This window comes from Carya illinoinensis, chromosome 5, assembly GCF_018687715.1.
Source record: "Carya illinoinensis cultivar Pawnee chromosome 5, C.illinoinensisPawnee_v1, whole genome shotgun sequence".
Taxonomy (NCBI): Eukaryota; Viridiplantae; Streptophyta; class Magnoliopsida; order Fagales; family Juglandaceae; genus Carya; species Carya illinoinensis.
In genome coordinates, this window is record NC_056756.1 from 23125314 (window position 1) to 23143979 (window position 18666).

The window sequence follows — 18666 nt, forward strand, 5'->3', positions numbered from 1 at the left end:
TAATTTCTGTGTTATCATTGTTCTCACATGCAGCACAATCTCAATAAAGCATAGAGATAACCCAGTCTCAGGTTCTTTTCCCTCTGACTTCAACACCTAGAGGTTTTTATTGAAGCATTCTGATAATTTCTCTACAGTCTAATTGTTAAAAAGATGCTGTAAATATAGTTTCCAAATCAGCTATTCATAAAAATTAAACCCTCGTCTCATCAATAAGGCTGTGTGCATGTGTATCTTTTGCTTTGTCTATTCTGTTCTATTTGGGACCGTTTCTTTTGTTAATCTTCTCTAGCTTATATAATAGTGTACAACGCGAGGCACTATATATAGTGTTATCCGATGTTGGGGTGCCATTCAAGCTATTCCGTGGAACAATTTATTAATTCGTTGGCTATGTTCTTGCAGCTGGAGCATTCTCATTGATAATTCAAAGATTAGAGGAAGATTTGAAATATAAATTTTGTAGATGAAAACGATAACCGTAGATTTTGCCAATGTGAACAGGTTACTGCCATAACATTCTATTTGATGAGCAGCAATGCATCATTTATGTTCTTTTTCTTTTGTTATAAACTCTTGTGCATTGTCTCACTGTGTTTGGAGCTATTATCTTTGATTTGGATTGCATTATCGGATTATAACATCCTTTGGATTTGATTGGTCTGTCATTCTCAAGAACCTGATGTCTGCCACTCTGATGTGTCATGTGTCAATTTATTATGCATAGGGACATTCATCTAAAAAATTAACCTGAACGCCAAAATATCTCGTTCTCATGAATTAAGCCCACAAATACTTACGAGATGAAACTTTGAGATTAAGAACGAAAGTGTGGTTGATGTTGATTATTACAACGGGATTGGAACGGGACTGTGTTGCTTGTTGTCACAATGCATGTTAGGTATATAGAGTCTTAGGCCCAATTTAGATACAAGAAGTGTTTCATCTCAATATCTCATTTCATCATTATAACTTTCTTAAATTTTTACACAAAAATGATAAACAATTCAATTATTTAAAATTTCAAAACAATAATGATATTACAAAATAATTTTCTAACAATATTTTATTTAATTTTCAGTTTTCATCTCAATTCATCATCCAAACCGCACCTTAAAGTATGCAAGTCTCACATACTTCTTTAGTAAAAAAAAGTATGATTCATCATTAAAAATAAATAAATATCATATTTATTCATTTTTTTCAAAATGAGAATGCAATGTGACCCAAGGTGGCAAATATTATTTCTCATATTATAATAGAAATTGGAGCTAGAGTGAACAAGTAACCAATTTAAAAAAAGAAAAGAAAAAGAGGATGTGTTGCAAGTGAGATAATTAATTAAGCTTGAAGGAGAAATGCTTTAATCATGAAAGGATTTTATAAAAATAAATTTATAAATTAATGTGATTTGATGTAATATATCACATAGCCGAAGTAGCCCAAGAAGGTCGTTTTAGAACCCTGTCGAGTTACACACTTGAGAAGATCCTTCAGAATTCTGTTGCATTACTATTCATTGGTGCCTTGTCGGCATACTAATACCAACACAAATACAGGGAGGGTTTTTGGTGAACTGTTGAGATATGTTATAAATAGTAGTGAAAAAGTAGGTGAAAAGTAATAATAAAATATTAAATAATAGTAAAAAGTAAGTGAAAAGTAATAATAAAATAATAAATAGTAGTGAAGTATGTTGAGAAGCATTAAAATATTCTCAACACCCAAACACATAAAGATTTGGTGCGCATGTCAAATTTCTAACCCAAACATGTTCTTTGGTGAAACTACCGGGGCACTACCCCGACTAGGTATGGCGTCCCAAATGCTAGGGACTAGCCCGAGAGGTCTCACGTGCCTTGCTAGAGTACTAGCTCATGCAAAATCTTTGGCACCTAGTTGAATATTTCAGTCTTTGGTGCCTAATTGAATATTTCTGTCTTTGGTGCCCTGTTGGGCACTAACCCTTGTAAGGTCTTTTGGTGAAGTACCGACAAGGTACTACCTCTTGCAAGGTCCTTACCGAGCAAGGTAATTCGGTTCTAGCCCTTGAAAATATCTGTTGCCTTATTAAGGTTTTTGTCCTTGCAAGATCTCTGTTGGCCCATCAAGGATCTAGTCCATGCAAGGTGTTCGTTTCCTTTCTAGGGTACTACCCTTACAAGGGACGTGCAGTGCCCTACCAATATACTAGCTGGTGGAGGTCAGCCATTACTGAGGCTGCTGATTAGGGCTATGGGAGCTACAGTCTTGAGTGCCTTGTTGAGGTGCTCGCCTATGTTGTTGCTTTACTAGGTGCGGTATTGGCTCAACAAGGTTTTACATGCGCTGCCGAGGTAGCCAAAGAGGGTCTTTTAGAGCCCTATAGTAGTTCTTCAGATCCTTAGGTAACGTCTTTTGTGTCCTACTGCAAGGTCTTTGGAGCTCTGTTGTGGTACTATAGCACGAGCTAGTAACTCGAAAGGGCATCAAAACTCTATGAGGCTAGTAAGCCTGCAAGGCACCTAAGACTTTATCGGGATAGTATCTCGGCAAAACACCAATGTCCTTTGAACAGGCAAGTATTCCAACATGGCACCTAAGACCTAATGTGTGTTTAACTACAAGACAAGGTATCATTAGCGTGACGAAAGTTTTACTTATTCTTTTCCAAGGCCAAAGACAACATGAAAAATCATTATCGAGTGCAATAAAAGACACAAGGAATCATGACCTATTGAGAGCCGAGCTCCCACGTGATCCAACCAATTTGATTGAGGGTCAAATGCTTGTAGCTATTGTTGAAGATAAAGAACCGTAAGGAAAGAACAGAGGCATTGAAAGAAAAACTTCCATAATTCTCATTCAGTAGTGGAATCTGTACACTTCCTCTATACATATATACTTTCTAGCAATACCATTTCACCCAATCAAAAGATAGAAATAACAACCAACCTATATCTATTCTACATCATTCTGGAATAAAAAACTACCTGTACAAAATGACAAAAGACATGACCCCATAACAAACTTATGCTGAGCTGAAGGAATATTTTGTTATTTGCTTAGAGTCTGTGGAAATGAGAGTTTCAGTGGAGGCTTGGTTCTTTCTCTGCTGAGACTCCCCCTCAAGATATGTTTAGAATGCATTGGACAATAAAAAATGAAACTATGCTGTTGACAAAGCTTTTGTGAAGATGTCAGCTAATTGGAATTTAGAGCCAACATGAACTGGAACAATCACACCAGCAGCTACCTTCTCTCGAAAAAAGTGGCAATATATCTCTATGTGCTTTGTCCTTTGTGAAAGATGAGGGTTCTTGGTAAGATGAATAGCATCTTGGTTGTCACAATACAGCAGTGCTGATTATTTGTGCTGTACATTGAAGTCTTTTAAGAGAGTAATTATCCAAACAACTTTACAACAAGTGTAAGCAAGTGCTCAATACTCTGCCTCAGCAAAAGACCGAGATATCGTTGCCTGTTTCTTGGATTTCCAACTCACTAAAGAGTCCCCAAGAAAGATGCAAAAACTAGTAACTGACCTTCGAGTTTCAGGGCATGCTGCCCAATCCGAATCACTGTATGCTTTGAGGTGTAAAGAAGAACTAGCTGAGAAGAAGAGACCCTGACCAATTGAACCCTTTAAATACCTCAAAATCCGATGAGCATGGTGCAAATGAGTGTGAGATGGTTTGTCCATGAATTGACTAAGAACACTCACAGCATAAGTGATATCTGATCTGCTAATTGTTAAGTGAATGAGCCTTCCAATCAGCCTTCGATAGCTTGAAACATCTGTCAATATGTCAGTAGAAGAGTGTGCAAGTTTATGGGTTGATTCAATTGGAGTGCTAGCTGGTTTACAACCAAGCAATCCTGCATCTTCTAAGATCTCCAATATATACTTTCTCTGACATATGTGGATTCCAGCTGCTGTTCTTGCAACTTCTATCCCCAAGAAAAACTTCAAGAACCCAAGATCCTTATTCTTGAATTGGCTATGAAGGAATTCTTTGATATGGTTTATGGTAACTAAATTGCTGCTCCCCACTATTATGTCGTCAACATAAACCAAAAGGGCTGTAAAACCATGCTGATCATTTTTAGTGAATGGTGAGTAATCAGATTTGGATTGGTCAAACCCAATGGACAACAAAGCAGCAGTGAACTTTGAGTTCCACTACTAGAAGCTTGCTTCAAGCCGTAGAGTGACTTATGCAACCTACAGACCAGCCTTCCTTGCTGCTGAGACTCCCCCTGAACCACATAACCTGGTGGCAAATCCATGTATATTTCTTCAGTGAGGTCCCCATTTAAAAAAGCATTTTGTACATCAAGTTGGGCCAAATGCCATTTGTTAATTGCTGCCAAAGCAAGAAAGAGTCGAACCGTGGTCAGTTTTGCTACTGGACTGAATGTCTCTTGACAGTCAAAACCCTCTCTTTGAGTGTATCCCTTTGCCACCAACCTAGCCTTATGCTTGTCAATGGTCCCATCAAATTTTAGCTTCATCTTGTATACATACTTACAACCAAATTTTTTCTTTCCAGAAGGTAAAGTAGTGATGGACCAGGTGTTATTGGTTTCAAGGGCATCAATTTCAGATTTCATGGCAACTTTCCAATGGTCAGAGCCGACAGCTTCCTCATATGACTTTGGTTCATGCATGAGTGAGAGGGATAATGCATATGCTCGATGAGATGATGATAGCTGATTATATGTGATGTGATTAGTGAGAGGATATGGAGTGGAAGAGTTGGATGATGTATAAGTAGGGACCTGAGAAGCAAGATTACAATGATAATCTTGTAAATAGGATGGAGTGTTCCTTGGTCGATTAGATCTTCTTGGAACAATGGGTGAATCGTGTTCTAAAGTTGGAGTAAATGAGGAAGAATCAGATTCTGGAGTTGCGAGGTTTGAATCAATTAAAGGAGGCCTAGAAGGAAGATTAGAGGGAGCTGGAGATTGAACATGTTGTTCTGAAGAATTAGTAGATGAATCAACTGTGATGAGGGGAGACTGAAAATCTGACAATTCTGGTGGGACAACCAGGTCTAACTGAGAGAAAGGTTGAATAGAATGTGGGAAATGAAAGGGAAAGGTAGACTCAATGAAGTTAACATCACGTGAAATAAAGGCTGTATGGGTATCTAAACTATACACTTTATAGCCTTTAACACTAGCAGGATAACCTATAAAAATGCATCTCATAGCTCTTGGGTCAAATTTGGTTCTATTATGCTCTAGGTTGGATACAAAATAAAGGCATCCAAAGACTCTCAAATGGTTATAAGAAGGTGGTGAGGAGAAAAAAAACTCATAGGGAGATTTGTTGCCCAAGAGAGGAGTGGGGGTTCTATTTATGAGGTAAGTTGCTGTCAAAATGGCATCTCCCCAAAACTTGATTGGAAGAGAGGTTTGGAAAATAAGTGCTCAGACAACGTTAAGAAGATGCTGATGTTTTCTCTCCACAACTCCATTTTGTTGTGGAGTGTAAACACATGATTTTTGATGTTGAATGCCATGAGAATCATAAAAGCTAGGCATGTGAAATTCCATTCTATTATCTGTCCTGATTTTCTTTATTTTGTAATTGAATTGAGTTTGTGCCATGAGAATGAAATTCTGCAGAAGCTGTTTGGTTTTAGATTTGAATTTCATTAAAAACACCCAAGTTATTCGACTATGATCATCGACAATGGTGAGAAAATAATGATGGCCTTGTAGAGATGATTGAGAGTAAGGTCCCCAAATGTCACAATGGATTAAATCAAAATTGGAGAAAGTGCAAGAACTACTTAATTGAAAGGAATTTCGTTTCTGTTTTGCCAAATGACAAACATTACAATCTGAAGAAGCATTACATTTAGCATCAAAAGGAATAGACTGAATTGATCTAAGTCTTTGATCAGACAAATGTCCTAGCCTAAGATGCCAAAGGTTGAAATCTTGTTGTGTCACAACACTGCAGAAGCGAGGATTGGAGGAAAGAGGAAAAACATTCAAGTTGTTGGAAGTTGCTTGATTGATAGCCTTGGTTTGAAGAGTGCTGGGAAGAAGAAAATAAAGACCATGCTGGATTTTAGCAAAGCGCAATCGTCGTCCATGAAGATAGGACATGTATAAAACAAAATTGACCCAAGGAAATAAGACATAGAAAGGATTTATGAGTGAGCTTGCTAGCTGAAAGGAGATTAAAAGAAAAGGAAGGTACGCAAAGGACACCAGTGATCACAATGTTGTTTAAGAGATGTACGGTGCCAGTATGGTTTGTGGCACCAGTATCAATGATAGAGCTAAAGAAGGAGGTGAAATAGACCATATAGTTTGTGGCACCAGTATCAATGATCCAAGGTGCTTTAGCAGTTTTAGGAAAATGTTTATGCATAACAGATAAGCAGTTGTGTTGATGAATGCCAAGAACAAATGTATCATGATCAATAGAAATGTGAGAGGGAAAAGAAATTATACCAGCCATGTTGGAGTGTGCAACAGAGGAAGGAATGTTCTCAAATTCAATACTTTTGTACCATTATACTTTTGTATAATGGTGTACGCTTTACATGCTAGAGAGCCTAGCTCCATCATGATCCAGCCAATTTGTACTATCAAAGCGCTTCACGAAAGTGACGAAAATATCCCTCTAGAAATTCAATATGGGTCTTCATGGTGGACAAGCAATTACCTTCTACTGTAATCTCAAAACATCATTTTTTTTTATTTGCTTCCTCAAATTCAATATAGGGGGAATCCAGCACGTGCAAGGCTAGTTATTTAGTAATTGATTTTTATTTATACAATTAAAATAAAATAAAAAAAAAAAGAGAAAAAATAAGGTGATCGATCAATAATGGAGTTAATAGAGAGTATGTAGGGGTGTTGGGCCTACACCTGAATCTAGCCTACAAATAGCACACCTAGACCCTACGGGTTGGTAGGTGGACGTGATTCATATTATTTTGGATAGAGATATTTAACTTACAGTTATTTTTATGTATTCTTTATATATATATTTTTTAATGTAATTGGCTAAACAGTTATTTTATATTAAAAAAATAACATAATCAAATTATATTAGTGAAATATATAAAAAAGGAAAATGCTAACTGCAGGAGATTTCGCGCAGGGACCGCGCAGGAACGTCTATGTGGAAATGAAACGGTGCGTTTCGCACGAACCCATCCATTCGAAGTCCCACCTCCATTCAACGCGCAACTCACTCTCCTCCATCTCCCTCCTCCATCTCTGGTTATTCCCCACCGATATGGGAATCTGAAACCTAGCCTCTGCATTCCCTTCCTCTCCATTCTCACTGTCAACCCAAGACGGGTTTATGAACCCAGAAACTCTAACCGATAAATCAAGAGCCAACTCCCTCCCTCCTCTGCGTCGCGACCCTCTGAATACTCGAGGTTGTTCTCGTTCTTGAGATGAGAAGAAAAAGTCTTCTCCGATGCTGCCTGTGCATTATGGTGTAGGAAAAACCACCATTATGATAAGAAATATACCAAGCAAATACACGTATAATATTCCATTCATCCTCTATCGATACACGTATATACACACACGGGAGAGACTTTGTTTATTGTTTGTTGACTCTTCTTTGCATATAGGTTGAATTTTTGGAAACCTAACTATGAGTTTTTGGGCTTGACGTTTCCGGAATGATGTATTTGGTTGATTAAAGATTTTCTTGATCCCCCCCAATTTAGTTCAATTTATTTACGAATAGGTGTGGATCTCAGCCATTTTTTTGACAAATTGGTTCAATCCTTTGATCTCTGTTGGTTGGGTTGTCCATTATCTTTATTTTCTCTCTTCATGCCTTCTATGATTAGCTTCATTATTTTCCTTATTTCTTCTTGTGTCCATGTTACATGATCTGTCAGACGTAAGATGTTGGTGGAATTTATAGACGAGTATTGCAAGTTGAAGAATGAAAAAGTGGAGACTGAAGAACAAAGTGTGTTCGCTTTTAATTTCGTATATTTCTCTATAGACTTCAGGAATTTATTGTTTATTCAGCTTCATTTCCTTCTCTAGTGCATATGCGACCCTCTACTCGAGCTGATTCCCCACACCCACTTCCAATTAGTTCTATATGCAATATTTGTGCTCTTTGAGTATTGAGAAACAAAAAGAACTTATACACCACTGGGTGTAACAAAGGATACTCGGTAACTTCACCGACCCTCACGCTATGTGGAAGTTTTACCTTGCGGCTAACAACCAGTCATGGGAGCCTTTTCATTCAAACATGATACGCTAGATAGCCTTCAAAAGACTACAGGTATAGACCTCATTGTTATTGGGAAGGAAATCGTTGCAGGTCTTCTACAGGTAGGGAACGACAAACACCTCTGCTCCCAGTTCAATTCACGGGCAATTTCATCTTTCTTTTTTTTATATTTTTTAGTTCACATGACATGGCATAATAACTAGTTCCTGCGCATTTCGTGCGCCAACTTCCCTGTCCGTAGAAGAACTGTATAAAAAATATATAAAAGTGATTGTATGTAACATTTTTCTTAATACCAATAAATCATTCATCTTATTTGATTTTTTTTTTAAATAAATAAAAAAATCTCGAGAAGTTAAAACCAATTGTTTATCGGATATAAGATAATTTGAATTAAAAGAAAAAGAAAGCCGTTGCTGTTTGAACTTTGAAGTCCCAACCATTCATATGCATTTGAAGGGAGAGAGATTTGAGAAACAGAGAGCGAGAGAAACAGAGAGAAATATCCTTCCGTTTTCTCTCTTATTCTTTTTCCATTTCAGTAAATCGAATCCATTTCAGGGACCGGTCGTAGCCTCGGAGGATTGCCAAACATCCGTGATTCGATTCGCACTCCAAGACTTCTCGGGACATTCATGGCAAGAAGCCCGAATGGAGAAGGAGCTGAAGACAGATATGGAGGACTTGAGAACCAAGGTGGCTTCCCTCCGTAACGCCCCTCGTCTTTGAATCCCTTTCTCTTAAATCATAGATCTCCCCAGTTCTGATTTTATGTTTTATGTTTTTATTTTTTCAGGAAGCAAACTTTAAAACGTTTTTTTTTTTTTTTTTAATTATTGTTTTCAGAATCGAATGCATTGCTGCTCAAATAGAATGTTATGGTAGTAACCTGTTCACACTGGCAAAATCTACGGTATCCTTTTCATCTACAAAATTTATATTTCAAATCTTCCTCTAATCTTTGAATTATCAATGAGAATATGCTCCTGCAAGAACATAGCCCACGAATTAATAAATTGTTCCACGGAATAGCTTGTACTCTATTATATAGGCTAGAGAAGATTAACAAAAGAAAAAGTCCCAAATAGAACAGAATAGACAGAGCAAAAGATACACATGCACACTGCCTTATTGATGAGGCGAGGGTTTAATTTTTATGAATAGCTGATTTGGAAACTACATTTCCAGCATCTTTTTAACAATTAGACTGTAGATAAATTATCAGAATAATTCAATAAAAACCTCTATATTGAAGTCAGAGGGAAAAGAACCTGAGACTGGGTTATCTCTATGCTGTATTGAGATTGTGCTGCATGTGAGAACAATGATAACACAGAAATTATTCCAGATGCTAAGATAGATTGACATTCATGAACTTACATCAACTGTAAATGAGAAGGCATTCAATTCAGAGGATGCGCCACAAGTACGGAAGAAAGACTCAATTCATTGCAATACATGGATTGCACTGAATTGGCGTTGAAGCCCCTTACAAGGAGTAGAGAACAATGTCGCATCAGATGTACTGCAAGTATATATATATTTGAATTTCGAATTTGAATTTTGTTAGAGTTTTTGATTTTCCACTTCTCCATCCAACGGTAATGAACCGTAACGCTCAGTCCCTACATTTGGTTATTTAAATTTTCACAGATTCATTTTCTTTTCTCTTCCACGCCCTCTCTCTTCCCCCTCTGAACTCCATTCTGTCCCTCTTTTCCTCACTCCCTCTCTCTCTCGGCTAGCCCCATCACCGCCCAACTCGGACCGTTGTCGCATCGTCGTTCGTATTTTAATCGGCCCACACTTGTGGGGTAATATTTCCAGTTCCCTGAGATCGATTTCGATGAGTGTTTTGTTTACCTTATGACTTTTAACGTTTGAAACTTGTCGACTCTGAAGATTTAGATTACAGTTGAGAAATGCGGTTTGTTTGTGTTGAAATCATACCGAGCTGTTGGTTTTCTGGGTTTGAACTATCTTGTTTTATTCAACATACTTTATTTTGATTTTTAATTTTCAGGCTAGTTCTCATTCTTGGCCCCACTCGAAAAGCATAAGATCTGCTCTTGGAAATCTCAATGCGGTGGAGGATAAAACTCTTTCGATGGTATGGATGTTAAGTTTTTCTAGAATTTAGTTCTACCGCTCAGTTATTCATAGACAGTACTGGATTTATAACTGTATTTCGTTTTCTCCTTGGTCCGGTTATTTTTCTTAATATTGTTGTTGTTTGGTACTTATTCTTGAAGTCTAAGTTGCGTTTTCACCATATGTCTCTGATAATAATATAATTTCCAATTCTGTTAAATACAAGGAAGATATGCTAGTTCAAAAAGGAAATTCTAATGCCATAATCTGTTTAACTGATTGCGTATACTTGTCTTAGAAAGAAGATAATACATATCGACAAGTTGTAAATGCTGAGTTTTCCTGGAAAGATTTCTTTCTAATGTGATTTGTATGCAAAGGGAATCCTAAGAGAGAGTTTAGACATATCCGTACTTGTTTACAGTTTGAGGTATACATGTGTACTCAGATAGATTAGTCGAGGAGGCTCAGAAGGCAGTCCCAAACTGATTTCAGTGTGGTAAGTTAGAAACTTTTAGCTAACTTCATATTTCATTTTTAATCTTAGTTCCAAACCTGCTGGAACACAAGTGTCAGTTATGGGCATGAAACTTTTCTTGGTTGTACAAGCTGTGTATAAAACTCATAAAAATATGAAGTAGATAATATGCTGGAAGAGGGAGGGAGAGTATATTGAGGAGCTTCTGCTAGCTTATGCTGTGTTGAGGAGGGTGGCCTTAGTTTTGGATGAAAAATGAGACAGAGACTGGCGACTTCACCTCGAGAACACTTCCAACATTGTACTTTAATCATATCCACTCTTAACCTCCCAAGAACCAAAATGTGCCAACTTAAGCAGTTCAGGCTTTATGTGCTGTTGCATTTTTGCATGACTTGCAATCTCTTTAGAGAGGGCTGGATGGTAGGTAAGGCCCACTGCCTGTAAGGCCTGCTTTTAATCTAAAGAAGATGAGAGATAACCTACATTTGCTGGAGATTCCCACATTACACTGTTTTCATATGTGAAAAGCTTGTTGGAAATTTCCATTTTCCACATTTCTAGTTCATGTTTTACTCTTGAATATAATCGTTTATATGGTTAGTAATGTTGCATTTGGTTGTTCACAGAAAAAATAAAGTAAGTTAAACTTTAAAACGATCAAATGACAATTGGCACACTTCCCCTGCATTTTCTATATTTTAATACTTGTGCTTATATTGTTTTCCTTTCTTTTCAAACTACCTAGAAATTGTTATTTGTATTCCAATATTTTCTTTTTTGTAATATATTGTTTACATGCTTTATGTATTTTAGGTACAAGGCTTGTCAGCCTGTGATGCTATTTTGCTAGTAATTTTTTTTTCATAAAAACCTATTTCCGGCAGCTACAAATTGCCGGAAATATACATGCTTCTTTTGGCAATTAAAATAGCCGCAAATAAGCATGCTGCTCTAATTTTTTATGTTCTTTTCCTTTCTATTTTCTTATTTTTCTCTTTTCTCGAAATTTTTTTGATGTTTTTTGTCTGAGGTTTGGTTCTAATAAGCTGAAATGGAATTGGGTTTTGTTTTCGAACACATTTGCAGCTTAGTTTTCTTGTATTGAAAATCGTCATTGATCTCCCAAATATTAATATAGAATGGCTATTTGTTTTGGCAGGTGCTCAGGCTGTTGCCACCTGAGTTATATGCATGTATTTTCTTGCCATTGAGTGCTTTTCTTGCTATTGCAAAAGTCTTGAATTTTTTTTTTTTTTAATGTATTGTAGTATTTGTGACACCATGAAAAAAAAAAAAAGGAAAATGGAATTATTGGCTGTAAGGGTAGGTTTAGTTGGTCTAAAGTTACTGAATCCCCACTTTTAACATGCTTTATAGCACCTAGGTCAATTCAGAATATATCCAAACAATGCCTTATTAGATTATCCAACGTTTCTCACTTTTTCTTTTTCTTTTTCGTGAAGTAATTTATTTAACTAGTATTTTTTGTTTTTATGATGAAGCTTTACAAATATGAATGATTTATTATATAATCTTTTGATCTATTTCATTTGTTTTAATCTTTTTACTCATTGACAAAGATTATAATGTTCGAAGTTTTTAATAAAATTTACAGTTATCCATGCAATTAAAAATATAAAATATATTAATTACTTTTCTTACAAAGAATTGCTTTTATACCTTAGAGGCGTTGGAGCATTCATTTGCTGCAGCCTTGAATGGCTGAACAAAATGGAATATGTATTTTTATTTTGTTAATAACTGCAATATATCATCAATAATGATCAATTGCTTGTATTATTGCATTGGAGGGTTAGTAACGCACATATTACATACATATACATATATATATACATACATATGGGTGCGAGAGGGCTTGATTTTTTTTTTTTTTTTTTTTTTAATTTCGGACAAATAGCAAGTCTTTTTGGTTTCTCTATCTTCTTCATTAGGGTTCTTTAGTTGTCTCATGCCATCATCTCTCATGGACTATTATTTCTCAAGGTCTATCCTTCATCCTAGATAAAATTATTTACCAGTCTTTTAATTTGTTGGATTTCAAATTTATCAGCGTAATGGACTATTTTAATCTTTTTACTTGTTTACACATTACTCAAATGTTTGAAGTTTTAATAAAAGAATATATAAGATATTTTAGTTATTTCGCTTATAATATAATCACTTTAATATTGTATATTATTTCAAAGATTATAATTAATATATACTATCTTATATTAAACATTTTATACTAATATATGCTATCTTTTTTAAGGTGTTGGGGCATTTAATTGCTGCAACCGTGGATGGCAGAACAAAAGAAGGTATATATATATTTTTTGTTTTATTAATTATTGTAATATATCTGTGTAAGAAGGGCCGTGACTTGCATTTTTTACTTTATTTCCTTTTTTCCTCTCCATATTCTTGGTATTCTCGTCTAATACGTTTCTTAAGTTTGTTAAACTAATGATATTTTTGGATGAATTAGAAGAAAGTAACGTACTACAGAAAAGCAATTGCCGAAGAAAGAAGTTTCATGCAAGGTCAATCTTTAATCAAATATCTCTCTCTTTCTATTTCTCTCTCTTTGCCTAAAACTCTTTAACACGCGTAAACACATACATACACAAACAAGCACATACACACACATACATACTAACATACGTATACACACACATATACGTCCATACACACACACATACACATACATACAAACAAACACATACATACATACATATACACATACACACATACACATACATACAAACAAACACATACATACATAAATGAGTAGTGATACACATCAGCCACTATTCAATTTCACACCACACACTTCTAGCTTTTTCATAGAGTGTAGGGGTACTTTTCATAGGATGTAGGGATACTTTTTATAGGATGTAGGGGTGCTTTTCATAGGGTGTGTGGTGTGTAATTGTGAATAGTGGCTGATGAAAATAATTATTCTACATAAATATACACATACACACATACACATACATACATACTAACATACATATATATATATATACATACACATACATACATAAATACACAAACAAACATATATACACACACGTACATATACATAAATACATAAAAACATACATATATATACATACATACAGACATACGTATATACATACACAAACACATACATACAAACAAACATATATACACATACAAACAAACATATATACAAATAGACATATATACACAAACACATACATACATACATACAAACAAACATACATACACAAACAAATATATACATCCACACACGTACATGCATGCGTACATATATATACACATACACACATAGATATACATCCACATACATCATACATGCATTTAAACGCATAATACATGCATGCATACATATACACATACACATACACATACATATACATACATACATACATAAATACATACACAATCATGCATACAATTCATATACACACACATACATACACACAAACATACATACGTACATATAGAAATACATACACACTCATACACAAATACATACATACACAAATGCATACATACATACACACATATACACACATACATACATACACACACAAACACATAAAAGCATACATACACACACATACATACATACATGCATGCATGCATGGGCATATACACACATACACGAATACATATGGGTGTGCGACGGACTTTGAAGAAGAGGAAATTGGAGTAAAGGTAATGATCCTGAAGATATTTGAGTTATTGTTATATTTTTTTGATTCACTTTTTATGGAAAACATGACTTGATTTTTTTTTTTTTTTGAGTTTCAGACAAATAGTCGGGGCTTTTTTGGTTTCTCTGTCTTCTTCATTTGGTTCTTTTGCCGTCTCATGTTATCATCTCTTGTGCACTATTACTATTTAAGGTATACCCTCCGTTCCAGACAAATTTACCTTAGTAGTTTAATCTAGTTCATTTCAAATTTTTTTACCATAGTTAACTATTTTAATCCTTTAAATTTTTTACAATAATTCAAATGATTGAAACTTTAATGAGATTTATATTATCAATTAATCTGAAACATTAAATTTAATTGTTTCACTTACAAAAGAAGCACTTTTTTATATTATATATTATATTAGAATTAATAGATATTATCTTATTATCAAGTATTTTATATTAATAGATGTTATCTTTTCAAGGCACTGAGGCAATTTAATTGCAAAAGCTTTGAATAGCAGAACGAAAGGCGGTATCTATATATATTTTAATCAACTTAACTATGCATTGCAAGGTTAGTAGTTACTTACGATTTTTTTACTTTTTTCTATTTTGCTGCACATATTTTGATACTCTCATCTAATTCAATTCTTAAGTTTCATACTAAGTATATTTTAGAATGAATGAAACGAATGTCATTTACAACAGAAAGACATTGTTGCGGAATGAATGACTCACCCAAGGTTAGTAAATTAATCACTCTCTTAAACTTTTGTATTACATAAACGATACACACACAAATACATAAACACATACATACATATATACATACAAACACGCGCACACACACACATACATACATACATACATACATACATACATACATACATACATACATACATACATACACATTACATACATATATGTACATATGTACATTATACACAAACACACACATAATTACACAAACATACTTACATACACATATATACATGCATACATACCTATAGACACACACATACACAAACACATACATACACAATACATACATGCATACATACATACATTACATACATGCATATACACATGCATACACATATACAAATGCATAATAAATACATCTACATACGTATTACAAACATACATACATATATGCATACATACAGAGTCATACATATATACATATACACACAAACATATATATACACATACATACAACAACCACATACATATATACACAAACACATTCATACATTCATATACACATAAATTATAAACATATACATACATACATACATACAAACAAACATACATACAACAGACACACATACACAAACACATACATACACATACACATACATCCATACATCCATACATGTATGCAAATATATACATACACATATACAAAAACACATACATAGACATCCACAAACATACATACATACATAGATACAAACAAACATACATACCTACAGACACACATACACAAACAAATACATACATATATAAACATCCATCCATACATGCATGCAAAAATACACATACACACATATAAAAACACATACATATACATCCACAAACATACATGCATAAAAATACATATACATACATACATACATACATATACATACATACATACATATAACAACATATATACATACATATAAACAACATATATACATACATCTTTACATACATATATGCATACATACATCCATACATATATGCATACACACATACACAGATGAACACATACATACACGCACAAACATTCACAGACTCTTGCATACACATACACAAACACAAACATACATACATAAATACACGTGCATATACACATATACATATGGATGCGTGATAGAGTTTGAAGAAGAGGAAATTGGAGTAAAGGTAATGATCTTAAAGATATTTGAGTTATTGTTATATTTTTTTGGTTCACTTATTATGGAAAACATGACTTGATTTTTTATTTTTTATTTTTTGAGTTTCAGACAAAAAGTAGTCAAGGCTATTTGGTTTCTTTATCTTCTTCATTTGGTTCTTTTGTAATCTGATGTTATAATCTCTTGCGCACTATTACTACTTAAGGTATATCCTCAATCTCAGACAAATTTATCCTAGTAGTTTGATCTATTTCATTTCAAATTTTTTTAGGTACTTAACTATTTTAATCATTTTAATTTTTACAATAACTCAAATGATCGAAATTTAATAAAATTTATAGTATCAATTAATGTATCAATTAATCTGAAACATTTTAGGTTATTTCACTTACAATAGAAGTACTTTATATTGTATTAGAATTAAAATATATGATCTTATTACCAAATATTTTATATTAATAGATGTTACTTTTTCAAGGTGTTGGGGCAAAATAATAGCAAAAGTCTTGGATAGCAGAACAAAAGGCGGTATCTATACGAATCAACTCATAGTTATGCATTGTAAGGTTAGTGACTTATGATTTTTTTTTTCTATTTTGCTACCCATATTTTGGTACTCTCATATAATTCGATTCTTATATGGAAATGATATTTTAGAATGAATAAAATGAATATCATTAACAACAAATAAGCAATTTCTGCAGAATGAATGTTTCATCCAAGATCAGTAATTAATCTCTCTTAAACTTTTGTATTCCATAAACGATACACACAAAAAACACACACGCACACACACACACACACGCACACACACACACACACACATATATATGTACACACATACATTATACACAAACACAAACATAAAATCACACACATTACTTACATACATATATATATATATATATACATACATGCATAACATACCTACAGACACACATACATACATATACAAATATATATACGAGCAAATACATACAAACATGTAAATACAAACATACATACATGCGTACATATACATACATACATGCATATAGACACACATGCACAGTCATACATATATATATATACATACACACAAACATACATACACAGTCACACATACATACATATACATACATGCATGCATGCATGCACACATGCACAGTCATACAAATATACTTACATAAACATACATACACAGTCACACATACATACATACACGCATACATATACATACATATATACTTACATAAACATACATACACAGTCACACATACATAAGGAGTGTGTAACAACTCACCTGCCGAATCAAGTAGCCCCGAAAATGGATGGCGCTAAAGCTCGCGGCCTATACCCGGCCATCGGGGCAAGTGCCAGGCCCCGATGAGTAGGAGGGCGCGGCGGTCGCTGCAAAACCTGGGGTGCGAGCCCAAGCAGAGCGGCCGTCGGTGCAGATCTTGGTGGTAGTAGCAAATATTCAAATGAGAACATTGAAGGCCGAAGAGGGGAAAGGTTCCATGTGAACGGCACTTGCACATGAGTTAGTCGATCCTAAGAGACGGGGGAAGCCTGTCTGATAGTGTGCTGCACACGAGCTTCGAAAGGGAATCGAGTTAAAATTCCTGAACCGGGACGTGGAGACTGACGGCAACGTTAGGGAGTCCAATGACGTCGGTGGGAGCCTCGGGAAGAGTTATCTTTTCTGTTTAACAGCCTGCCCACCCTGGAAATGGCTCAGCCGGAGGTAGGGTCCAACGCCGGCGGCCAAAGATGTCCCGACAAAATTTTTTGGGCTCGTTAACATGGGGGTAATTCTTATGTTCTTGTTTGCTTTCTAGCAACAAGCTTGTGCTCTAGGGATGGATATGGTGGCACTACGTGCCATGCATGGGCTTGTTGATGGGGGGCAACCGTTGATGTTGGGGACTTTCTCACGTTGTCGAGCCCCACCATAAACACCGGTACGAAATTTTTTGGGCTCGTTAACGTGGGGGTGATTCTTATGTTCTCGTTTGCTCTCTAGCAACAAGCTTGTGCTCTAGGGAAGGATATGGTGGCACAACTTGAAGGCATGGGCTTGTTGATGGGGGGCAATCGTTAATGTTAGGGGCTTTCTCACGTTGTCGAGCCCCCCGGTGCTCTAATTGACCCCATGGCGGTTGGGCCTATTCGTTAGGGTGCTTCCTTGGCAACATGACTGTGCACGGCGAATGGTGTTATGGCACCCAGTGCTACTCATATTGTTGCTCTTGGTGGTATTCGGATGATGTCGGCCTTGCTTCCATGGGTTGTTGAACTTGGATGCCATTTT

At 35.2% G+C, this 18666-nt stretch overlaps 1 protein-coding gene across 8 annotated transcripts in view; it reads left to right on the forward strand.

Moving 5' to 3' along the window:
* Positions 1-7091: 7091 nt before the first annotated feature.
* The window catches only part of LOC122308964, a 19975-nt gene continuing 8400 nt past the window's right edge, over positions 7092-18666 (forward strand). The window contains exons 1-6 of one of the 8 annotated variants that reach the window (XM_043122255.1): positions 7092-8325; positions 8786-8920; positions 9021-9137; positions 10248-10334; positions 13069-13117; positions 13285-13339. In XM_043122255.1, coding sequence (XP_042978189.1) covers positions 8221-8325; positions 8786-8920; positions 9021-9137; positions 10248-10334; positions 13069-13117; positions 13285-13339 — 548 coding nt within the window. In that variant the 5' untranslated portion in view covers positions 7092-8220. Of the gene's footprint in view, positions 8326-8386; positions 8921-9020; positions 9138-9163; positions 10039-10090; positions 10139-10247; positions 10335-13068; positions 13118-13284; positions 13340-18666 lie in introns of those variants that run through there. The other 7 variants (XM_043122252.1, XM_043122251.1, XR_006242296.1 and 4 more) reach the window with 7 other exon arrangements.